Genomic DNA, 26101 nt, shown 5'->3' on the forward strand with positions numbered 1-26101 from the left:
GTCATATCGCACCTTTTAACCGACTCCATTTCTTTTCCTTGTCAAGGATCGTTTTGGCCTTTTCAAGAAGTAAAGTGCAATCAATTGAGTTTGATTTGTTTGCACAAGATGAAGAATGGGAGGGAACGTGATATTGTCTGTCTATATGCGTTGCGCCACCATTTGAGCACAGGATGACTGCTTGAAGTTAACTTTGCTTCTCTAACCGGCGACTTTAATTGCGTTTTTTTAAAACCTATTTGCCTTAAAGATGTTTCAATTCTCAACCTTCCGTTTATTTCGCTTCTTCTTAAACAAAGGTTTGAACTTTAGCTCATGATGAATGTTATCAGGCCACGATAAGCGCTACCCCAGTAATGAGGCCGACCGAGAGCAGCTCTCACAGGAGAACAATATGCTTTTTCTTTTCCCCTGCCTTTAATTCAGCCTCCTTGACGTAGCCGTGTGCTTCAAACGCTCGTTGACAGAATGAGGAGCGCGTCTGAAAAGCCGACCGCCGCCGCCGCCGCCTCGCTCGTGTCGTCACCTCGCGGGTGCTTGATTGATTATTGCAGCGGTGCAAAAAAGTCTAAAAGGTCAATGCGGGTTTCCCCCACTTGCATAATTACTCACGATAAACTGCAGATTTGCAATCCATTTTGGAAATGGGACGGAAACTCCGGGACGAAAGGTTCAAAAACGTTTGAAGACCCTTCTTCTAATGTCAAGACAATTCGGCGAGATTGATCAACGGAGCTTATTTGGGAAAACAGGAATGGTATCGATTTGGAATCAATGTAGCCGGGGTAAAAGCGAAAACCAGCAGGACGCGACTTCTAGCGAGTGTGTTCAATCTTCCTCAAACATTCAAAGATTGATTGCCTCCCCGCATGCAGCGAGAAACCTCCAAAGTTGAATACAGCATGATAGCAAATAGCAAAACATCGTTTCGCTCGCTTCTCAAATTTTCGACAGCTGGCGCGAGCGAGGTGCGCTGATGTCATGATGAGCACCTACAAAAAAAAAAAAAAAGAAGCGCCGATTGAATCTCTCCATTTTCTCCTCAGTCAGAGAAGCTAAGGCGGCTGCACAGCCGGTCAGCAGGTGGCGCTAACAGGCAATGGATGCCGTGCCTTCTCTGTATTTACATGAAACCAGAGAGCGCACGCAGAGACCAAGGTCAACGTGTGACATCTTTCATTAATCTTCAATGTCTTTAGCAGCAGGGCATTTGGAATTTGGCTGGACTGCACACCCAGCGGTGCAAAATGCCACTCAAACACTCTAAAGCTACATTGATGCTAATCTATGACTCACTGGTGGTGACTTGTTTCCAAATGTAGCCACGAAAGCTAATGCTCACCCCCCCCCCCCCTTTCCTGATGGGATTAAAGTAAGGAAAATGCAGATTATTTCCTGATATTATATCAATTAGGATTTGTCTTATTAAAATTTGGTTCTTGCTCTGAGGGTAAGAAAAAAAAAAACCCAGAGAGAGACTTATGATTTTCACATCTCGCTGCTCAGGGTAGCATAACACAGCAGAACGTTGGCAAGATGACTCACCCATGAAGTTGAGGTAGGCTTCGCCGCCCAGAGCGTGCGTGAGCAGGCGGATCATCTTATGCAGCTGCATGCCGCGATCGATGACGGGCGTCATGGGAACCAGCGAGCTCATATTGGTGTACATCTCCTTGTCCATCAGCCAGAACGCCAACGTTTTATCCCCGACCAGGGCCTGGAAAATTGAAACGGAGTCCGTGAGCGCAAACTCTTTCCCCAAAGCTCGCTATGTCGTGACACGCTGCGGAAAACAAACAAACAAACAAAAACCAAAAGGTTAACCTGGTCGTGACTTTCCGAATAGGCGATGCTCTTTTCACCGTAGCGCCTGTTGATCAGCGTGTGGACAATGTTTCCTATGTCCCATTCTTCATCCTTAAACTGCTTCAGGATCTAAAGCATGGGGGGGATAAATAAAAAAAGAAATGAATAAACAAAGGTGACGGACGATAGACGAGCCCGAGGGATCCGTTTGGGGCTTTGTGACTGACGTCCACAGGCGGGCGGGCTATTACAGCTTGAAGGCATTCTGGAGTTTGCTCTGGGTTACACTTCTTTCTCAGATCAATCTCTTGTTGTGACATCTCTATATCTGCACTGTGACTTATGTGTGCTCGCTGAATGAATTGAATGGAGTTTTTAATAAGTCCTCCGCAGCCCATGGGCGGCGAGGTGGCACCGGAAGACGGGCAAGGTCACAGCCTTTCATCCAAACGTAATAAATCTCAGCAAAAGGAATCAATGGGCAGATGGCGGCCGGGCCCACTCGCGAGCCTCCTGATGGGAATCCTTTACAACAGGGGTCGCGACAGCTAATACGGTGTTGCCGCGACACCCGCTTCATCCTTTGCGCCTGACTATTTTTCGCAAGCCAACGTCATCCTCGTGAAACTCAGAGCAAATATTGAACATGACTTTGTGCTCTGTTTGCTAGTCAAAGGTATTTTAGTATGCTAGCACTAAGCTAGCACACCTCAAGGTATTGTTATATGCTCACTTTGTATGTGTTGCTGCTCCATGTTTGTGGCTTGAAAGTTTAAGGCGATGCTAATTTTGTTAGCTGGTTAATGGCATTTCACAAGATGTTAGCAATAAGCTAGTGGACTCTCACAACAAAGCGATATCATCCCAAAATGTTGACGTCTCTGGTTTTCTTTTGTGGCACGTGTCCCTTTTACCATACTTGAAAATTCAACAGATTGAAGCAAGCACGCTTGACCTCTTAAGGATTGCACACGTGACAAAGGCGCAAAAGGATACGTTTAGAAATCTGTCTTTTTTTTTGTGGGCGGGGTAAAAATCCATTTTGGTCTCAGGTATGATATGTATTTGCCGGTGTAAATCTTCAGCGTTTGCAACAAGCAGCTTCTTAAACGGAACGAAAGCGATTTTGGCCGGAGCTCTCTGTGATGGACGTCCGGCTGGACGCGGCCGGCACGCGGCAGGCGGCGCCGAGTCCATCCCGGTGACAAGCTTGAAGCGTGCCGGCTGACATTTGCCCTGACGTCTGAGTGACAGCTGAGGAAACCTTTATATTACTCGACAGAGCGGTAATCCTCGGAGTAAATTGTGCCGATCAATATGTCCCAGATGAACTGGCCCAGTGCTCGGCCGACATAGCGGGGCTCTGGGCTTTCTATATTGACTGTATATATAGATATCCACGTTTCACCTTAGCCTTGTGGGTCCATCCGAGTCAGTGAAGGACACGTCAGCCAATAAAGGGCTTCGCACAGCACTGTTGCAGTAACTAGATTTGACAGCATATTAAGATCCTAAACACTATTGGTCACAAACAGAGTCAACTTGGCTGCCTCGCCGTCACAACCATACACTTGCTTGGTGACATGCACCAGTGTTTCAGACAAACGGACAGCACCTTCACGTGTAATACTTACACCAAGCGAGTACATTCATGTCAGCCTATTTTTAACCATTTTATAAAACCGTTCAAGTCCCTACAACACAGCGACATCATCTTCCATCAAACACGGCGGCCCGGCCCGGCCCGGGTGGGTCATTATCGACTAAAAATCAACCTCGCAAAGCGACGAGGTCAAAGCGAGACGCGGCGTAAACAAGCAATTTTGATAAGCGGCGTCTAATTGAAAGCGCTTCCGCCGCGCAAAGAAAAAGTTGGCAGAAACAAAAACGTGTTGTTTTCATTCAATTAAAATGACGACGGCGTCTTTGGAGTCGGCAGAAAGCCGGGGGATGAGGTAGAATTCTCCTCTCTTATTGCCACCGCAAACTGGTCCAATTATAACCGCGCTGCAGCTGGGGGGGTGGAGGCCATTTTTTTTTTTTTTTTTTGAACTAGTCATCGGGATGGAATTGAAAATTTATAACACATGACTAATCCTTCTTAGACAGATGCTGGAAGCATTGAGCCTGACGGCGAGGCGAGGGGGTGGAAATTGCTGAAATTCGGGCCGCCCCGATTCTCAATATTTGGATCCCCCTGGCTTTTTCCTCCTTGTTGAGAGATCTTCATTTTCCTCAGCCGCCGCTACGAAAAGAGTCGGATGGAGTGAGTCAGCGGCAGGACAGAACCCAGCGTGACGCCAAGCTTGCGGCACCGAGGGACTCGGCGAGTACAAATGGGAGGCTATAAATAACGCTGTCCAAGTGTGTCTATCTTTCTTTCCTCGGTGTTAACAACGTTCCCTAATTGAAGAGGCAACAGCCTGGAGAGAGCGTCATGCATCACATGGTTGTATCAAGATCATGCGCTTTGGTGCGCTTTGCAGATCCTCGCACAATTGTGCTAATTGGCATACATGGAACAAATACGTGCCAGTGGGATTTCTGCAACGGAGAACTCCTTTCTGTTTGTTGACCTTTTTTTATCTTTTTCTAAGAGCAGAATAAAAACAGTTAATTTGTTCACATTCTATATTTCAAATGTTTTCCCATGGTATTGTGATATTTTGAAATTTTTTTTTTTTTTGGACAGATGCAAAAGTGTGCAGCTGACGTTTAGCGCAGCGCAACTATCCGTAACAAGAGGCAAGCGACTTTTTCTTTTTTTGCAGTTCACATTGGCACGTCGCACCGCGATGGCTTTTCATCCCCGTTGCTCATAAACAACGGGCTTTTTTTTTTTTTTTTCTCTTCACGCCGAGGCGGCCCATTAAGTACTTGAGCATGGGCACTTTGGGCTGAAGAGGCCAGCGAAAGGGTGCTTCAGCACTTGTTGTGGGAGGACGTCGGCGGTATCCCGTGCCAAGAATTCCCCATCTGGTGCGTGAACAAGCGCCGGCCGGCCGGCCGAGTGCTCAATTGTATCTGTCTGACATTGTCAAAATGACAACAAAAGGATCCATTACAAACAACAAAACAGAGTAATCGCCGCTGCTCTGGTTTTGCTGTGGCCGACCGAGCACGTCGCCGCTCCGAAACGACCGGCACCATGGTAAAACATTGATTTTGTACTCATAAGATGTAACAGCAGGCGAGGAAACGTGTGCGTCTGATGGCAGCTTTAGCCGTAATCGCCCTCTTTGAGAAATGCTTGTCGTTGGGAGCAACACATTTGTGTTTCCAGGCAAAAGGTCATGCCATGAAAGAGCTTGGCCTAGATTTACTCACATGACCTTGCATAATGTACGGTGTTGCGAATAATCAATATTAGGTGAATAGTTCTTTCTCACAGTCATTGGGAAATTGCAATGCGGGCGTGAGTACTTTTGCAACCTCTGCACAAGTGAACTTATTCAGGTGCACGTGTTGTGACATTGCGTGCGGCTCCGCGACCAGATGACCTTGGCGTTCCATGCCGAGGAGAATACGGCAGAGTACCAGCGGGCGCTAATTAGCCAGTCGACGGCAAGGTCACAGTGAAGGAAGAGGTCAAAGGCTTTTATTTTGGCTAGAACAACGGCGTCTCGTCACCCAGACGTCTTTTGTTTGAGGGGATGAAGAATGACCTTCCCATTCAGGCGGGAGGTGGGATTAAACATGAAACGAAATAAATGAGGGCCGGCCGCCTTAATAATAAAGAAGAAAAAGATGAACAAAGAGCTCGTTGGTGGAAGATTAAACCCCGTCCACCGCTCGGGGGCGAGAGAAAAAAAAATACTCAAGTGCTTGGCGCACGAGGAGACTTTTGATCGTATTAGCTGGGGGGGGGAAGCCCGCACTCGTTGACAGCGTGCAAACAACCTGTGAGACTTTGGTTCGGGAACTAACGCCACCACGATATTGCAGACAGATTGACTTTCATCCTACTTTTGAATTCGCGCAGGCAGGTGTGTTTGAAAAGAACGCAGCATAGCTCATCTTACCTGAATCCACTTATCGGGGATGGCCATGGCCAGACGGTAATCAAAACCCAGGCCGCCTTCCTCCACTGCCCTGCACAGAGCGGGCATGCCTGACACATCCTGCACAAAAGTTGCCATTTTTAGTTTGGAGAGACGTACAGATGGCCGCCAGCAAATTCCAAACGAGCCTCGGCCGATGCTACAGAGCCAATCTTTGATCATGGGAAGGGCTAAAGGCCATCAAGTCCTAATCCTCCGGTGGTTAACTTTTAGTTTGTCGCTTTTAGAAGCTGTCAGTCAAAAGGTAGCCACCCTTTCCACTTAATTAAGGTTGGGGAGCGGGCAAAGTTTGACCCCGGATGATTTTGCATTTGCATGCCTCCCGACGGGAACATTGTTTGGGAATGGCAACAAATGAGAAGGTCAAAAAGGGTCCCCGGCGCCGATCCTCCCAGGATCCTCGGGCCGACGAGAGTGACATCTCATTGCCTTTTCGCATTTCTTCCTAATTACTGCAATGAATACGCCGCGGCCGCTGATGAAGCGGCTCCTCGCTAATAGCCGCCGCGGGCCGCAAAAGACGACGACCTCTACCTCGGCCACGGTGATGCAGTCCGGGTGCAGCTTGTGCAGGATGTGATTGGCCAGCATCAGGTACACCAGCGAGTCCTCGTCCACGTGGAGGCCAAAGTACTCGCTGTAGTCGCCCGAGAAGGCCACGCCTGAGGAGGAGGACAACGGAAGCATTTTTCAACAGCTCGACGACGGCGGCCATTTTAACTTCTCACCGATGCCGTGGTGGTGGTACATCATGGAGGTGACGCCGTCAAAACGGAAGCCGTCAAACTTGTACTCCTCCATCCACCAGCGCAGGTTGGAGAGCAGGAAGCGCAGCACTTCCCAGCTAGCGACACACTCAAGGTCAGACACGGCTGCGGCGGCTTTGAATTATTCACACGTCCTCAACATGCACTTTGAACACTGGAAATGAATTGCAACCGCTGCGGGACGTTCACGTATTGATAACCAAAGCGTCATGGTGTCGCAGGCGAGGAGGTGGCGGGCAGGAGGCCTTTTCATTAGCGTAGAGGGCCGGCCGGCCGGCCGCTTGGCTGGAAATAAGCACAGGTGGCTGAAGTTATGGACTATGTTCAAGTTGGGCTTTTATTAAGTTGCACAGGGGCAAGCAAGATGAACAATCAGAACAGGCAAGTACAACCAGAGAAATCTTCTTAGTGTATGTACCCTGCGCTCGTCTCGTCTAAACACGGTAGTCTGATTAATATTGCGTTTGTGGAATATAAACAATGTAAAAGGAAAAAAAACACAACCGGCTCAAATTGGATTGAGCAACAACAAAATGGTCAGGCAAATTCATGAAGCGCACATTAGAATTCAGGTCAGCGCTTTTAATGGCGTTTAGGCCAGCGGAGAGAGCCCCGAAGGCCCGCCGCGGAGAAGATGTTGCTTTTGGCTCTTTTCTCAAAAGGCCAACTTCCTTTTCAACCGATGTCTCCATGGCAACAGGCCAAAGATTCGCTCCCGTAATGAGCGCCAAATGAACGACACCCGCGACGCCCATTAAAGTGTGAGTGTCTGCAATTTTGCAACCAGACTGAGAACGGTCGCCGAGGCTCGCATCTAAGCAAAAACCGCTTCTGTGGACCAAAGCCAGAACAGAAACGCAAGCAATGTGCCGACGACGTACGCGTGGCGGCGTTCATTACACATCACTTCAACCTGTGAAGGATGAGCAGAGGAAAAGAGTGCCTAACGCCTGACCAAAAAAACAAAACTAGCTTTTGCACACCAATGTTACATCAGCGCCGAGAAGGAGCCCCGACCGCCGTGAGCAGGGGCCAGGCTGGGTGGTCCACGCGGCGTCTGTGATAAATAGATTAGGTCCTTCACTCTGCTGCACAGAGCCAACAAAGACACGGCGGGCACGGCGCATCCTCCGGGGATGGAGATAATAAGCAGCCAGAGCTTGGGGTCCGGGATGAAACCGTCCTGCCACATTAGGAGCCCCGGTGCCATTCATCATCGAGCCCAATTACGGGCCGGGTGCTTGGATCTGCGGTCGGGGATACGCGGCTCCATGAAGTCATCGCGCAGTCGGCGGCGGGCGTTAGCGCGGGAGCAAATTGCAAACTACACAGTGCTCTTGCTTAAGTGTAACACTGAAACACGGTTAGGGGAGCCCTAATGGAATGAAGCAGCCCTAATGGAGTCAGATTGCTGCCGCTGGAGCGGCCACACATCCGAGGTCCAAACCAATGCAGTCCCCTCGTTTGTTTGCGAGCACAATCGACTTCCAACTTCCAAAATAAAGGATAGCGGGGTGTCGGAATTGACACGGAGCGTCGCCGATGAAATGACCACCAGTGCTGGCTGGATCAATTCGGATTTGTTTCAGGCCAATGGCGATTCTGGTAGGTGGCAGAATCCGAGTCTGATTCCAAAATAGATGATGATTTCAATAGGTTTCCCTACAAGCGCTGGCTGAGTCACCATTCCAATAACGGAGCGTTTCCTCCAGCTCATCTTCATGCGCAGTTGCCGCCGCTTATCGTGTCCTCCCACCCCCCCCCCTCGCTCCCCTCCAGCTGAACGAACACGACGGCGACCCGTTTAATGCGATGCGCCCGAGTTGACGGGCAGACGGAGGGTCAAGCTGTCACGACGGCAGATTGAAGTTCTGGCACGGCCGCGGGTAAGAAAGCAAATGCACCTGCAATGATCGCAAGTAGAATCCATCCTAAATATAACATGAGTATCAATTTAGTTGTATTCCAATTAAAAGCGTTAGGTGGACACGAGGTTTAAGAAAGTAGCAATCGGAAGTGACTTTTGCTAATCCCACTTTGGAGTTTCTTCCAAATCAAGCCGAGTTCATCACTCCCATTTCCAATTGCTTTCTTTAATAGCAGCCCCAGACAACTGTGGCCCTCTGCACGGATGATTATCAGATCATATTGGCTCAGAAGAACACAACTAGAGATGCCATCATTATCCCTTTGTGCTCACACAGTGTGCGCTGTTTTCAAAGGCCGCACTGGCGCTGGCTTCTTTTTCCTCCTATCTTAAGAATCCACAGGCACATTGAAGCGGAACACAAGGCAACCATGCCGGAGAGGTGGTGGGATTACCGCTTCCTCAGAAGTCCCTCTCATCTGGAGCGCGCGTGGCGCCATCCTGCGAGGGTTGCCAAACAAACGCGCAGCGCCTTGATTTACTTGGCCGCTGCCTCAAGGTGACTTTGGCATCTTTTAAAAGGTAATAGAAATTAGGCTGACATGTTGTGAGCCTGGAATTTGGGGAAAAGGATTTACATCTGCTAAGAAAACAAAATATCCTTCCGTGTGTTCAAGGGCGGTCGAGACGGACACGAATGCTGCGGAAAATTGAAATGAATCATTTATCCGGTTCAATATTTTAGAAATCAAAAGTACAAGATGGTTTGAGGCAAGGGGAAAAAAAGAAGTCCAAAAGGTGAACATTCCGTCAACATTCCGAGTAGAGGTCGCTCAAAGTATCAACCAGGTGATACCGAAGACGGACGGCGTGATGACCGACGCCAGCGTCGCTCCATCCACGTAAGGTTGGAGGCTACTAAAAGATGTTGCGGACAAAAACCAAAATGTTTGTGTCGGTACCTGGAGTAGTTGAAGAGGCGGCTGTCCCAGAGGCTGTGCTCCCCGCGTGGGGGGGAGTGGAAGAAGCACGAGTCGGAGCCGTCAAACTTGTTCAGGCCGTCCTCCGTGTTTTTGGACGCGTGGCTGTGGACCACGTCCAGCAGCACCACGATGCCCATGGAGTGCGCCACGTCGATCAGATGCTTCAGCTCGTCGGGATTGCCGTAGCGACTGAGAAGAAGAGGAGTTCAGACTTATTGACGAAGCTTCCAAATGCTACTTTCAAAACGCTTCCCTAAGACGAGCTATTTGTTGTGTCAGTAGGCCTAAAACTATCCTTGAGCAAAGTCGTCCAATTTTGCCCGCCGCTATCATTCCATCGGCCTCCTTGTGAAGCAGCACGCATAGCACGCATAGCATGCATAGCACAGCACAGCATAGCGGCGATATTAGCCGCTTCCCGCCATTCAAGCGCTTCGCTTTTAAATGACACTGAGAGATCAATCATGGGTGAAATTACACTATATACCTTACACTGGGGGCTTTAGGCGAGGGAAGGGGCGGTGAAGGTGGAAAGGGGATGGGGCCTGCCGGGCCAGAAGATAAACACTCAGACTAGTCGAGCTTTATCAGAGAGCGGCGGGCGCTCTCTGGATTAACCGGAAATGTGTTTACAGAGAGATTACTGCCGGGGTCAGGCGGCCTCACCTTGATCGGACGCCAGGCAGGAAATTGCTCGACGCTTTGTCTCGGCGTCGCCAAACGATACGACTCGACAAATATTTGTAGAATTGCGTGAAGGTAATCCCTTTGCCGGTCATTAGCGACTGATGAGGGGTTACTGGGCCATCTGGATTATATTTTGGGAATTGAACGTCGGCAGTGTGAAAATCAAATGCGCACTGCGCAATGACAATGACTTCCAAATGCGACCCGAGCCTTTTTCGGAGGATATAAATCAGATCCGTATTCAAAGCCATGCATTTTATTTGCGCTCATAGGAATGATGAACAAAGTCCCCCAAATCCAAACAGATTTGTACCTGGAAGCTGCAAAGAAGCTGGTGACCTGATAGCCAAAGCTAGCGTAGTAGGCGTGCTCCATGATGGCCATCATTTGAATGCAGTTGTAACCTGGAAAGACGCATAGAGAGAGTTTCAGCGCAATTGGCCGAGCACAGCTCCAGCTGGCATCTGCTCGCCCGCCCGCTCGCGTCGCCTCATTTCCTGCCATCACCGCAGGCCTCGTCGCCGTCTCTCTGGGTGATATGGGAAGCCCGCCCGCCCGACGACGACAACATTGGCCACAGCGCAAGGCTATTTTGGCTCAATTCCCGTACAAGGCAAACGTTTGTCTGCTTCAATAGTGTAGTGTTGATTTGTAAATCATACCAGCCAACATCCAAGGTTGAAATATTTGTCGCAGGTACGGCCGTCAACAGGGTGGGCTCCCAAATTCCATTGGGATATTTGAGCGCGACAAATGAACAAGGCGTTTTGTAGTACGACCCAGTTTCGTTCCGCCAGCCAGCGCCAATAAGCAGACGGCCCAACAAACGCTTTTGAGTTCAGACGTCGCCGCCCGGTCTCTGCCGCTGGTGAAAATGTTGCCTGTGTTTATTCCATCTCGCTTTTTGTAAGGCGACACAAAATAGATTGTTTTTTGAATACAGCCTACAGAGACACTGTTGACACTAAATGAAGGTGCAGAGGCGTTGGTTCCTAAGCAGCGATCACGTCTTCTTACCAAGGTCCTTTATATGAGGCAGCACGTTGACGGTGAAGTTGTTGTACGACGCGACGGTTCTCTCGGGCGACGCGATGCCCACGTGGGCCTCGTAGATCCTCAGGTGCGTGGGCTTCAGGGGCCGCGGGTGGATGTGCTGGAGAGGAGAGCGAAAATGGAGCAAAAACATCCTCACCCGAGCTGCCGACAAAAACATTTCCGCCAAAGGCCGCTGCGGTGCGTGAGATTGCTTTGGCGCTAACATTGTGACGGCGACGCAACACAACTTGAACCCGCACATGACGCGGCCGTTCCATTGGCTGACAAAAAGTGACGTTTTGATGATCAAACTCCTTAAGCGGTGATCCCAAGGTGGCGCCCCGAGAAGATTCACTTACAATGTAGGGATGCGGGGGGTCCCAGTGAACCCACTCATAGATGACCCCCTTCTCCGGCTTGGTCACATATTTGGCCCAGGGCGAGATCCGGTAGAGGCGCTCACCGGCCTTGGTGTGAACCACCACCTGGTCCAAGAAGATAAGCAAAAGATGAGGAGAAGCTCCGCAACATGGATCACGCCACGGTCGTTGTGTCACTTTATCAGCGCGTCAACATCAGGGAAGGGCCGCTCGCTATCGATTAGAAGGTCGGTTGCGGTCAATCTCGTTTCAGTCGCTGCGACGGGATTTTCGAACAACCGAGCGATCGAAGCAGACCTCCTCTGTTGTTTGTCGAGTCATTGAGCTGAAGCCCAGTCAATTGGACGCCCCCTCCCCTTTGCGGTTCAGAATGAACCCGGAAGTAGATTGAATTGCTTCAGCGCTCCAGAAACGGAAGTAGGAGCGTCAGGTAAAGCAACTAGTCATGACAACTAGAATGACCGGGTGCTCCCGGCCAGACGCCACGGGCTCCTTTTCATTACAGCCGGCCTCCGGGGGTCCGGGTTCCCTCGACTGACGTTCTTCAAAAGGTACGGGATTAGGAAAAATAAACACACCGAGGTGGTCCTTCACACAAAAAAATCCACGGGAAAAACAAGCCAGGCAGTCATGCGAGGTGTGAAGTGTGTGATTACTTCCAAAATTCTTCCCTGCCGGGCGTCATCAAGAGCGAGCGCTGAGCCCGCGTTTGTTTGCCGAGACAAATTGGACCTCAGAATAAAGGGGACGGACGGAGGGCTCTACATTAGAGGGACCGCTGCTCGGGGAATTTATTTCAACGCGCGAGCTGGCGGCGATGCGGCCCTTGATGGGCAGCGGGGGGCGGGCACGTGCCAGCGCTTCCATCTGCTTCTGACAATGGGAGTCGGGTGGCCTGTCCGCCGGCCTGGGCGGCGATGACCGCAGTACCGTGACACCGTCCGTCCCGTGGCTTGCATGTCAAAGTCAGAACCTGCCATTCGACTGCTGTTCCACATGCGCTAGCTAGCATGTGCGACAAAGCAAGTCAACGACCTTGTTGTCCTTGGACTGAATACAAAGCTACAAAAGGACTTGGAGGTGTGTGCTTTGCATTTAACCTTGATGATTTTTTTACAAGCGCTCCAAAACAATCACCGCCTTGTGCGCCGAACCAACAGACGGGATTGGAAAGGAAAACAAGGCTCGGCGGCGCGCACGCGGCGGCGTAATCTCGCTTCCGCTCGGCACTCGCGCCGCCGCGTCGACACGGCACCCGCTGAGGGTGCCAAAGGCGGCGTGAAGATGCACTGTTGCCTACCTTGAGCTTGCTGTTGTGTTCCACAGCGGGAGAGCCGTCATGCTTGGGCGGGAGAATCAGCTCCCACTTGCCGTAATCTCTTTTGGTGTACGCGTGGGAGAATTTGTCCCAGCCATCTAGGAGGAGAAAGAAAAACACAAGCATGACAGAAACACGAGTAAGCTTGTCGCATCCCAAACGGAGCTGACCTGGACATGATACATTGGAGTGAACCTTCGGATCAATCTCTCTCTCTATCTATCAGGCGTTGGACGGGAAACCTTGGTTGTCCTTCCAAGACATTTTGCATGATGGCATACAACAGAACAAAGACTTTTTGCTCCTCACCTAATGAATTGGTGGTGGCACGTCTCATGAGCAGATGCCCAAAAAAGCGGGATCCCAAATATCGCAGTGAATCCCGAGACAGTCTAGTTTCATTCGGTTGACGATGCAAAAAAAAAAGTTCAAAAGTGTCAAGCACGGGGATTTCTTTTTCCAGTAGTCGCCGAATGTTGGGTTGTAAAAGCCCGCTGTGGGGAATTTCACTATTTTTGATTGCTAATGAAATAATGAAGTCACTTTTTTTCTTTTTTTTTTGCCTTGCTCGGTTTTCCTCGGCGGTGGGTGAATCAAAGAAGGTGCTGTGAGCACATTACCGGCAGCTGAAGGCAGCCTTTTACAACGCTGGCTATTTATCACGCTCATCTATCCGGCCCGCGTCTCAAATCCATATCTGCTTACCCTTGATGAACGGACAACAATGGCAGGATGGGAAGTGAGAGGCAGAAGTGACGCGACAACCTCCAATTCATGTGCGATTTATAGCCCCGAGCGAGCGAGCGAGCGGCGCCGCTGCCGTATATGCGTGGCTGTTGCCGCTAGTTAAATCAGAGAAGGCGACGCCATGGTGTCACAATGGAATCACTCTCGCACGAGGAAATGTCGCCACGGTGCTTCCGTCGATTTCCCTTCGATGACAAATGGCCACGGGACGCGGAAAAATGTGCAAGCGCGATAAAACGAGCAGGGAGCCGTGTCCGTGTTCACTGGCCGAGATTTGAATGATTGTAATCGGCGCCAAGGGGAAGTGCATCTGCCTCGCACTTGACAAGTTCTGGGTTCGATTCCTAGCAACAGGTAGAAAAGAAAAAAGTTACAAATGTAACATTTTTAAAACAGGATTTGATTTCATTGATAGTCGTTTGAATGTACTGAATATCTTATCTGAACATAAATGAAGTGTATTTTTTATTATTTTCTCATTTTGGCAACACTGGGGCAGCCTTCCAAATAAATCCCTTTTGGAATCGTTGTGCAAGCATTCGGGGTGATTTCATTTGGAGCTTGTACTATGATGAAATCGAACAAGGTGTCTGCTGTTTTGGGTCGAAGCAGCAAATTTCAGGGCTGGTCTTTTCACATACGATGGGGATTTGCCCCAATCAGAAGCAGGCATCCTAGATTAAAAGTTGTTGGGTTTTTTTTTTTGCCGACACCATCTCACGTGGGCTGAGCCTACGGAGCATCAAAGTCATTTCATTTCATGCACAGGTAGGAAGCAGTTCAGCCTATTTTTATGCTGGCAATTTTCTTTTTTTCTTCCCCAATGTGTCAAAGGAGAGTCATGCGTCACGACCGGTATGCGCAATAAAAGCCAGCGCTCCGATTGCTTTGCTAGACAGGCGGCGAGAGAAAAAGAAAAAAGAAAAGCTGAGCGCTCTGAAAAGCGCTGAAAAGGGGCTTTGGGTGTGAGGTGCCTTGTTGATCTACGGAAGAGAGGCAGGCAGTCTGGTGCAACGTCGCTAATGATGATGAAAATAAATGATCTCCACTGACACGGAGACCATTAACTTGATCTGACTTTCAAAAGTTGGCACGGCGGGTAAAAAGAAGGTCTGGGCGCTTCGGCCGAGAGGATGATGAAATAAGCGGCTCGTAAAAAATTCAAGACAGACTCCCTCCTGCCGTCTAAAGAAGACAACCCCGCTCGCTGTTCAGTAGTCAAAGCCATCCCGCGTGATCAATATTTTCCACATTTCCGACTCGGCCGATCAAAAGGCCCGATAGCCTCGTTGCACCTCGGGCCGGCCGGCCGCTCCTTATCTTAGTCTCTGCTTCCCTTTTGTGTTGGTCGAGGCAACGTTGCTGAATCTCTGACTAAACGCTCAGCCGAGATGCAACCTTTGTGCGTGCAATGAAATCTCTTCAAGACTTCAAGTCATATTTTTGGTCTAGTAGTGAGCAGAGGACAAGGCTAGCTGCCCCCCCACCCCCACTCCCTGGAGTCAGTCCACTTACTGAAATCACCGGTGAGGAAGAGGGCCTCCGCAGCCGGAGCCCACTCCTTAAAGAAGAGGCTGTTGTCGGGCCGGCGCTGCGCACCGAAGCTCCAGTAGCTTCGCGTGAACTGGTCAAAGCCGCCCTCCGCCTCTTCCAGCTGGAAAAGCTGCTTTTGGAACAACTCATATCTGAAAAAACAGCAAGATTCAAGAGTTTTGATTGGCCATGTTTGATTGAGCCTGCCAAACAAGGAATTGGACTTGGGTCAATAAATCACAGCCACTGTTCAACATTTAGGTGACTAACAACACTCAGGACGTGATGTGGAAAATGGCAAATAAGATCCCCTGATCTTCAACTCCCAAGAGGGCAAGGGAAAAACTCCATACTCCAGCTAGGGGAAATGAGAAACCACAGATTAGGATCGCTCTTCCAGGATGACCAGGCTGCAATGGATGCGGATGAAAACTCAAAATGGCCTCCAAAAACAAGGTGAAATAATTCATCACTTCACTGGTTCTTTTATCTCAAACAAGATATTTTAGGTTGCATTACCCGACATGTTTCGGCTTGTACTTCCGCCTTCATCGGGTGAAATAATTCAATTCAATTCAGTTAAATGGGGGGTTTTCTTCCCAACCACAAACCCACCCGCAATGCATCGATGATTGAAATCATTATTAGTTGCAGCTTGGTTATTATTACCATGCAGATCTCATTTGTGGAAATGGACTTCAGAACCTTCCCATCTATCATTTTTTCCATCAGGAGTTTCCATACAGCAAAGCGCTTTGAAGCAACTTGGCCTAATAGCATCCTGGAGCGCCGTCTTTTCACCTTTCGGCCGACTATACTTTGTCATTTATCTCACTTAGCTTCTACAGCCAGCCGGTGTCCAGAACACCCCCACCCTGAGCCCACCCCACCGCAACGCCCGCCCGGCCGGGACGGAAAGCTTCTTTCAGCCAGCCGAGTTAAGTGCCCTCGCTTCCCCGTCGCGTCTACGCTGAGCTTTCCGATGCCCTTGGGCGACGGAATGATGGCTCGACGGACAATGGCCGTCATTTCTCAGCGGCTGCTCGCGGAACGAGAGGGGGAAAGGCAAAAAAGAACCGTGAGAGTGAAAGAGCAAAAGGAAGTCATCGGTGTCAAGGAAGTAGGCCCAAGTGATGCATCTTGACTGCGAGACAAGCTTTGTATGTCAACAAGTTTCGCCTGGCTGGCTTGTTTGTAGGGGTCAACTCGGGTCACTGTTTAAAGGTTATGCTTGAAGATATTCTTTTCACATGCAAACAGGAAGACAGTTGGAATCTTTAGATGTGTCGTGTTTAGCGCGCCACCGTCCAAGCACCGGGCGCTGGCTGGCTAATGTCGCTTTACGGCGCTTTAAGTGCGTTAATGAGGCTAAATGGAGAGAGAGAGAGAGAGAGAGAGAGAAAGAGATGGACACGAGCAGAGAGCTTGACTGATGGAAACCACGATTCGGCCGCAGCTAATGATGTTCAATCGGAACTTCAAGTCACTGCATCAATGTCAGTCTCGCTCTGAATAACCGGCATGGTTCGCCTTCAAACGAAGCGGCGCATTGGAGATATCCCGCTTGCCTTTTGGTCGGCTCCAATTCGGAGCGCTTGACGGCGCCGCGAGCTGCGAGGTTTCCCGCCGTCTTGCGCAAGCAGACGGGTAAATAATGAAGTGCGTCAACAGAGCAAGGCCCGGCGGGGCTGTAACCTAACCTGCGCACGGCATCCATGCCGCTGCTTCTCGCAATCATGAACGTGGCTGCCGGCGCTCAGACCGACGACCTCCCCGGCGGGAGGCGGGCTGACGCCAGCTGGCTGGCTGAAGCTGGCGAGGGGGGGGGCAAAGTTCAACAGACACACCGCTGAGATCTGAAGGCTCCGCCAGCGCGGTCAAAGGTCTTTTTCTGATAAACCGACTCGATTGTTGGTGTGCCGCCGCCGCCGCCGCCGCGTGAGGAGACTCGGCGTGATGCCACAGCTTGAGAAAGTCAGTTGAAACGCTGATTAGACTGGCAGCCGCACCATGCCCGCCGGCAGCTACTCCAGAGATATCAAATATTGTTTTGACTGTAAACTGATGAACAACTATCAATCCAACGCATCACAGTAGGGAACAATTACTCGAGCTCCATCAGCAGGGGCTCGCTCGCTCGCTGGCGTTTGAGGCCCACGTCTCGGGCTCGCTGAAGCCTGGCAATCCCAAGCTGGGCATGTGATGGAACTGACACTTGACGAAAAGTTGGAGCCTGCCACGCCAGCTGGAAATACAAAGCGGGCGGTCCCGAACCTGCCATATTACAAAGCAAACCCTCGCAAAAATAATAACAATGTGACCTCGGAGTGGTGTTCGGAGATCCTGTTCCATACAAGCAATTGGTTATTAACTTTGTGTTTTGAACTAAACACCCAGCAGGTAGGGGCGTCTGTATGAGAGGGAAACGTCGTAAGTAGCCAGGGTTTGTCCATGTGGCAGAAAACAAGTCACTGGAATAGAAAACAATGGCAAACGTGTGGTGTTTGAAAAGGTTGTGTATTATTCAAAAAGAAATTTGAAAGGTCATTTCTTAGAGCACTTGGCCTACATTGTACCAATACGATGGAATATGAGTAAAGAAATATGAAGTACCGTTTTTCCCCGTGTATAATGCGCCCCCATGTATAATACGCACCCTAAAAATGGCATGTTGATGCTGGAAAAAAGCCTGGACCCATGTATAATACGCACCCAGATTTTGACTCCTACTTAAGTCCGTGAACGTAAAATTATTTCTGAAAAAAGATCATCTTTGGGAACAACCGGATGTTATTCTGACGGTCAGTATCACTGACGGTCAGTATCACTGCGCAAACTCGATAGCGAAGAAATGTTTCGGATTTGTGTAGGGTACATTGTGACAGCAAACGAGCAGGTGATCGAGCAAGCTTCTGATACGAGAGCATTGTGTTTGTATGGAGTGTGTTTGAAGTGAGCAGCAGAGAAGAAAGCGCATCTGTAATGGCGGCCTCCGTTTGATATCCGGATTTTTAAAAAAAAAATTTAAAAAAATTGAGAATCTTTTCTTTTTTTGTACCCATGTATAATGCGCACCTCAGATTTTAGGATAATAAATTAGCTAAATTTTGCGCATTATACATGAAAAAAACCGGTAATTGGTTGTTACCTGGTCCCTGAGCAACTGTGATGTCATTTGCAGCCGTTTTGAGTGGAGCCAAATCATTGAGAGTCATACCCGTCATGATTTGCGTTCACTTGTACTTTGTTTCAGATGTGGTTGTGCTTTGGTGAGCGCTATAAATAAATGTGCCTCACCTCCAAAGAATTTCTATTCAATCTGCCCATCAACGAGCGTGAATAAGGTGGTGGTGGTGAATAATGGCCGCTATTAATGGCCGCGTTGCTCACGTCACCGGTTAGCCAGGATAAGGTCGCGCATGCGCAGAACTGCCGACTGTCAAAGCAGCACGAACGAGTCATTTTGTTATGTTCTGCTCTGGTCACGCACGGCGTGGACTCAGAACCACATCTTCGAAATGTCGACAAATAGGAGCCGCAATGTCATTTAAAGGTCACGCGAAAATTCAGGGGAAACTTGAGCTGTCGCAAACTTCTCTTTTTTTCTTTAGCTTGAACTTGTGTGCTTCCTCTTTAGGGGTCCAAAGGTACAAATGTTAGTTAGCGCAAAGCATTGACCTCAGCGCGTGACGTTCAGCGCTATTAGTCTTTTCATTTCTTTTTGCACCAAAGCGGCATTCGGGAAGCCTTTACCTCCGCTTGTAGTCCTTCGCGTAGGGTTTAAGGTACGGGTCCATTTGAAGGAGAGTGTCAAACTCAGGAATGGTAACATTATCCCCCTGTTCCGCCATGGTTTCGAGCGCGAGACGGAAGCAATCGACTATCGAACACTGTGTGCGAACAAAGAGCAGGAATGTCCATAGAGGAGACGCGCGGGGGCTTATCTGTGGGGCTGGCTGGGGCTGGCTGGGACTGTGGACCAAGCCCGTCCCCCTATGACAGACAGCACGCGGCTGTGTTTACCACCGGACGGGAAGAGCCGAATCGAATCGAACATTGCCGATTGCGACTGTGACGCCTGTCAAGTTGACAGCCACTTGCTACGTCACTGAGAGACATCAATATTTATAAGCGTATGTAAATACGATGATTCTCAGTTGCAATGTCAAGAAAGGAGAACCATCAATCTATGACTTTCATTTTCATGCGGTGAATTGTTTCAGGCATTGAATTGTTGAATCATACCTCCTCCATGTTTTTTCTGCTCATTAAAAAAGTGAAGGCAATTCAAATGGGATATGTTGTCTCTTTCAGGATTCCTTTTTCAAGCAAGTGTTTATATTTACATTTTACTTTTGCAAACTGCAATAAAAAGTAAAAACAGATGGCACTAAACACTCGCATTAGGGTTTCAAAGTTTTAATCTACTTGGGTCGGGGTTTTCAAGTAGGGCTTTAAACTACGATGAGCCTCCTCCGAAGGGAGGGCATTGACAGGAAAACTTTTTGGAGCTTGTCCGTTGCTATGATTGCAAATGAAAGTAGATGAGATCTTTGCGAAATGAAAGAATAGCGCTGCTCTTGAAAGTGTCACCGAATGACAGTTCTTGTTTTTTTTCCCGTTACCTCTGCGGGCAAAGCACAAAGCGAATGTCATCGGAAGGAACCATCTGTTAGGAGTCCAAAACACACACCTAACGTCTGGCCCTGAAGGTTATGTCAATAGATGTCCCCTGTGTTGTGCACGGCGAAATAGCGTCAAGGCTGTGAAGGGCAAAAAACACTCAGTCAACCTATGTTATTTGTGCCATTTTCTGGGTATTTCATGTTAAAAGCCTATAAATGTACTCATGGCAGTCATACAGAAAATAGCATTTAGCCAGCAGTGCATCACGTCCAAGTTGTCTGCTTATGATGCCTTTTCTTTTCCCAGCAGGGTTGTCTGCCTCTCAAACCGACGGCCCTGCCAATGTCTACATGTTGCATAATACAAGAGCATTCAAAGCAGACTCCGCTCGGGGTCCTGAATCAAATATTGATACAGAATCAGAAGTGCGCTGCCGTGGAAATGTTGACGCAAAAACACGTCTCGTTCACTCATTCGCTTTATTGATATTGTGTGTTGTATTGAAGATGAAGAAAAACAAACATGTCAAATACTTATTCAGTCCCTGTAATTACCCATCAAAGCATTTGAGTCCAACCAAGCTTGAGATTTGCTTCCCGGTGTGTCAAGCTTGACAAAACACTACCCAGGCAAAAAAAGGTGATGGTGGATTAAGCCAAGCGAGTCGGCAAATACTTGAAGGTGCAAAAGAAGAGCAACATTTATTCAACAATCGGATCGAATAATTAGTGGCATCTGCTTGGAACGTTTCCCAGTGGATGTTTTACTTTGTGAAAACTTCCCTGAATTTATTGTCACTTATTCACTGTTGTTGTTGTTGTTGCTTTTTCAATGACAAAAGCAAATTTGCCATTGTTCTGGTTCAGACATGTTCAGGCTTTTATTCCACTGAGTAAAAAAATGCCTCGTGTGTCTCCTTTAAAGTAAGCGAGCAGAATTTGTTGACTTGACTTTGAAAGTATTCCGTAATCACAGACAAATGAGCACTTCACACAATGACTCGAAATGCAAGTGGTTTTGAAAAGTACCCTTGCAAAAAAATCATTTGACAGCTGCCGGTGAGAGTTTTTCTTCCAAGGTTCCCGCAAGGAAAAAGTCATGGGCAAATAAACAGGAAAGGAAAAAGAATCCGCCGATATTTCACGCCGACGGCTGACAAATGGAAGCCGACCGAGCGCAAATAACACGACTTATTTAGCAAATGTCGCGGCCAAAAGTCACTCGTGTGATGTTCAGCTCATCTTCTGGTAAAACTCAAATGTCTGTTAATTGAATTAGGTCGCGCTCAGACCCAATACGGACTGCCTTCCTTCTTTCAGGGATCAAAATTGGATGTCAGGGATCAGTGTGCTGATATATTACCAGTCATAATTCACGTGAAAGAGAGCCGCCGCCTCGGCCCGAACGCCACAAAGTGAAAAGGTTAACGCCGTGTGAGATGGCGGATGATGCTAATGAGAGGTGATAAGTTCGCTAGCAGTCTTCAATTTCAAGGATGGAGGAGTCTCGGGAAAAGCTAAACCGGGGCCGACGCGAGGAGCCGACTCGTAAGATGAGAGACATTAGACGAGGCGCTTGCGATTGAATCTCTTTAAGATAAAACGCTGACGGGGATAAGTCGCATCTGCCCTGTGGTGACTTTTGCTCGTAGACGCTCTGACTCATTCAACATGTGGAGTGCAGTTCATTTTTCTGTCCCATTAAAAATGCATTTTTAGGCGGTCAAGTAAATGTCAAGCACTGGGGGTGATATGACCCCGAACGGCGGGATCACATTTGCCAATCGGAAGCCTTACCGAAGGAAGTCAACCCCAAAATCTTCTTGACAAGAACATGTTATGTGTGCCCCACATGGCACTTGGATTAATATCGCATTTGTGGGATATGACTCAAGCAATAAAATGAACCTGTTTTTATCCATCGCAGGGAGGCGGCCATGTTGCCACTTGCTGGCGACTGAGAATGACATCACGGTTGCCAGGTAGCTGAGTCGTCCGTACGTGATTGGTTGGGACTTGAGACCAGCAACTGTGATCTCATTTTCAGTCGACAGTAAGTGTCAAAATGGCCGTTCCCTTGAGATGGAAAAAACACAAACAAAACAATAACCAGAAAGTGTGATGTCTTTTTCAGTCGACAGCAAGTGTCAAAATGGCCGCGCCCTTGAGATGGAAGAAACACAAACAAAACAATAATGACAAAAAACAATGACCAACAACTGTGATGTCGTTTTCGATCGACAGCAAGTGTCAAAATGGCCGACCCCTTGGAATGGAAAAAAACGCAAACAAATGATTAATTATAATAACGAATGATGACAAAATTAATGACAACCCTTGCCCGCTCCCATGACGCACCTACGTAGCATTTAGCTTCATACGAGAAAGCTTTACTTTAAAACTCTCTGAAGACTCCACAGGAGGCTTAGGCCGTGTCATTTGTAGGCTACGTGGCGCGCCAACAACCGCTTTGAAAATCAGGAGGTGTTCGTCATGCTCTGCTCGGGGTGCCGCGTGTAATTACCGCAAACAAGAGCAACCACGCAGAGACTAATAGATCGGATTGATAAACATGATTTATTATCCTTCCACGTGTGGGCTATTGAAGTTGCTCATTTCCGCAGGAGGGATTCGATTGCATGCAAGAAAAAGGCACATTTGCGTCTCCAAATAAAACAAACGCCGAGTCGGAATAATTGACTGAGTCTGTGGCGAAATTAAACTTTGGCGAAGACAAAATAGCATTAGAGGCGAATTGCCTCAAGGAACGCTTGGAAAAAAGGCTGAAATCATTGTTGAAACTTTGTTTGGAGCAATCAACCAAAAAAAACTAAAAATCCCAAACTGCTGAAGTCGAACCCTTCGACCATTATTGTCACAGGAATAGGATGAAGGATGGAAAATATGCTTCGACTGTGAACACACACACACACACACACACACACTCGATGCAAGCATTTCTGCTTCACCTTGTTAGTCACACAAGGAATAGAGTCATCTAAAATTAGCCGCGCCGTTTGAGACCCAGCAGGTAGCTAGCGCCCCGTGCTAATAGATCCTGGAGGTGAAGTACCCATTAGCTCCAAAGGCATATTCACCTCTAAACAGATGTTTTTGTGCAAGTCCAAATGGAGGGAACAACAAATGGTAATAGAACACCTGTGCCGCTGTGGGCTAGCTTGCGGAAAACAAGAAGAACAATAGCAAATGCGCCACTTTACGCAGCTTCGTGTTTATTCGCCTACGTGGTACACAAAAAAAGGTTGAAGCTTTGCAATTAAAAAAAAAAAAAAGAAGTTTTTTTTCTTGTTTACACTTTAAGTGGCCGCTGGAAATTTCAAGGCCCTCGGCAATAGTTTGCCCAACCGTGAGTCTGATCAACAAGCAATAATCTCGAATGTAATGGAACCTTTACTGGCCGCTTCCTTACACGGCATCACTTATTTATATCACTTTTAGTTCACTTTGATGCGAGCAAGGCCCGTACTTGCGTGCACCTCAGCCATCATGTTTCCTTGATCAAATTTTAATCCCTACGTGAATTATGCATCGTGAACTTGGGACCGGAATTTTCCGATCAAAATGAAAATATGAGACTCCAGAAAAAAAAATCCTCAAGTGATTCCCCAGGCAAACTTTGTTTCTATGCCGTTTGTAAAAAGCATCAAATAAAAGGTTGCTAATGGAAGTTGTGGGCAAAAGTTGTTGTGTTAACCGCAGCACAAGTGGTGCATGGCTTCGTTTTTCCTTTTTAACGGCCGGCTTTTCTTTTAGCGGTTTGCAAAGAGAGTCGGAGTCATTAGTCATTGTAAAAAGCCGAGGCGAGCGGACGTCTTAATAAGCTCAAAGTGGAGGCCAGACGTCGTCGGCTTTGCCTGTCGACAAACAACAGCAACTGAGCCAGACACTCAACAGAAATGTGCTAAGTAGGAAATAAAAAGTGTGCAAGTTGGAATGAAGGAGCTTTCTTTCTTGAAAGGATTCCCTTCACTTCCTCGCAATAATGTAACTGTATTTATTTTTACCAACAACATTTTTTTTTTTTGGTTCAAATCCAATATCCATGCCAAAGTAATCCACCTGGGGCCTTGAATGTCACAAATGACGTTCCCTTGACATATTTTAGCAATGGCTGTTTTATTTATTTTTTGTTATTTTTAACCAATCAGATTTCAGATTCGCAAAACAACGCCTGCAAGGTGGCTCAGATGGGCGTAACCGTTTTCCCGCTGTCTGATTGGTTGAGCTGCTGTCCACCGGAAGTTTGATCGCTAGCTTGATTGACGGAGGATTCGTCATTTTCAAGGTGACCTTTTCAAAAAAGCTAGCTCGGCCAGCATCCTTGTTGAAAAGAATTCATTTGGCACTTTGAGATGAGCACGTGTTCGCGCTGCAGCTACTTTACAAAGAAGGGAAGTGGATTTTGTCTAGGAATAACTTTGAGATTAGCACGTGTTAGCGCTTCAGCTATTTGACAAAGAAAGGAAGTGGATTCGATCAAAGAATAATCAACAGCCCTTGTGAGTACCATGTGTTTCAATTTTCTTTTAAAAACGTTTATTTGTCAGGTTATTAAATGAATATTGATTGTGAACTGCTCCAAATGAAATGGTCGTGTAGAAGAGAAATGGTTCACTTTATGTCTCGCTTTGATAAGAATGGCATTTGGATGTCGGGCGGTTAAAGACGTCCGGAAGAAGCAGCAGGAGGAGGGAGAAGCATGAAGTCGCCAAGGAGAGCAGATGGTCAGGAGGAATGAGGAAACGTGACCGGCGTTTTGCAGAGACTTGTGACAGCTTCATCTGGCCGCCAAGTAACGCCGAGACTGAGTTATATGGGCTCCGTACAGGCTCCTCAATTGTTTTTTTTAAAGTCAATTCAACACAATTAATAAGTAAATCCCATGTGAAAGACTTTTTTCCCCCCAAACACTGCAAATTAATTAATCGAAAGGAATTTTAACAAATTTAGTCAGTCAATGATTCTCCATGCTTTCACTCCCAACCTCATGTTAATTTTGCTCCTTTGGTGTCCCAGAAATGATTAAAAAACAACAACAACTTACCGTATCTGCTCCCTGTAGTCGCTTGTTTTACTGGCAGCTCAATACAAATCGTGTCAATTAAAAATTGACAACAAGAAAACTTGAAGATGTGAGCCAGCAGAGGCTTTTTAAACAAATCTTTCTTTATGAGGCCTGCTCATTGACCAGCAACATATCAGAAGCGTTTTCAACCTAATCAGCCCGTTCCGTTTCATCCTTTTACCGGCCGGCGCCCTCTCGATGGAGCCTTGGCTGCTTTCAGTCCAGTTAACCCCTTGAACCCGGCCGGCACTACAGTGAGACGCTCATGGTGTCGCTGGCTTCTGATTCACAGCATTGGAATGGCGCCACGGTCACGGCGGTGCAGATTGAATGCCGCGAGCGCCCGAAGGCCACGTCCTCATCACTTGATTAGATTGACCGCGGCTGACTCGTCTCATGTGGCCACCAGAAAAGAGACGAAATATCAACGGTGTCAAATGTCGGTTCACTCATTCATTGCCAGTTGGGATGTATCTTTGACGCCTGTAGCCGTCCGTCAATGGCAATGAACGATTGTTCAAGAGATGTTGTACGATCGGAAAATCTGTTGACTCTGAAGCATCAAGAGCTGTCTTTCCATACGAACGTGCAGTATGCAATATTTGGGCTCGCTTTGACCAAACATGGCGCCGCCTCGTGATTATGAACGTACGATTGGGCGCTTGTTGCTAGGCGGATTTCCAGGGGCAAAATGATGCCTGACCTCTGAGCGACAGAGAGAAGCAGCATTTGCTATGTGACTAGCTTTCTGAATGTTTGTAACTCCTGCTTCCATTCCAACTCCTGTTCGTTTGTCTAGACTAGCGGGAGCTGAAATGATTTTCTTTGTTTCAAGGACCCCCTAACTATGACATTGTACCTCCTAAATACCCAAACATTGCAGATTTTCAAAGGTTAAATAATCATTTGGGTGTATTTTTGGCACCTTGGGTCTATGAAAATGTCATTTGGAGCTGAACAGTAGCGTTGAACGAGATACCATAAATTAATGGCAAATAATTTTGCGAGCCCCAGGTTCCACTTGCGCGAGTCCACAAGTGGGCGTGGCTTTGTCTCCATCCCGTCATCCAATCAACGAGCAGCACGGGAGCCGCGGGCTGCACATGCACGCTGGCGTCCAGCAGTCAGCGTCGTCCTGCTCCAGAAGAGGACCGGCTGCCCCCCCCCCCTTCCTCACCCAAACCTCCCTCCCTCCTCCTCCTCCTC

General features: G+C 48.2%; 1 protein-coding gene across 1 annotated transcript in view; it reads right to left on the reverse strand.

Moving 5' to 3' along the window:
* gbe1b (glucan (1,4-alpha-), branching enzyme 1b) overlaps positions 1-19170 on the reverse strand; it is a 26190-nt gene extending 7020 nt beyond the window's left edge. Inside the window, exons 1-12 of the mRNA XM_061280870.1 lie at positions 18938-19170; positions 15167-15336; positions 12887-13002; positions 11566-11691; positions 11189-11324; positions 10485-10575; positions 9464-9673; positions 6596-6711; positions 6402-6529; positions 5829-5927; positions 1825-1935; positions 1546-1717 (exon numbers count right to left, since the gene is read on the reverse strand). Of these exons, the coding sequence (XP_061136854.1) occupies positions 1546-1717; positions 1825-1935; positions 5829-5927; positions 6402-6529; positions 6596-6711; positions 9464-9673; positions 10485-10575; positions 11189-11324; positions 11566-11691; positions 12887-13002; positions 15167-15336; positions 18938-19035 (1573 nt within the window). The 5' untranslated portion in view covers positions 19036-19170. The remainder of the gene's footprint in view (positions 1-1545; positions 1718-1824; positions 1936-5828; positions 5928-6401; positions 6530-6595; positions 6712-9463; positions 9674-10484; positions 10576-11188; positions 11325-11565; positions 11692-12886; positions 13003-15166; positions 15337-18937) is intronic.
* Between the last annotated feature and the right edge of the window lie 6931 nt (positions 19171-26101).

Source organism: Syngnathus typhle, linkage group LG6, assembly GCF_033458585.1.
Source record: "Syngnathus typhle isolate RoL2023-S1 ecotype Sweden linkage group LG6, RoL_Styp_1.0, whole genome shotgun sequence".
Taxonomy (NCBI): Eukaryota; Metazoa; Chordata; class Actinopteri; order Syngnathiformes; family Syngnathidae; genus Syngnathus; species Syngnathus typhle.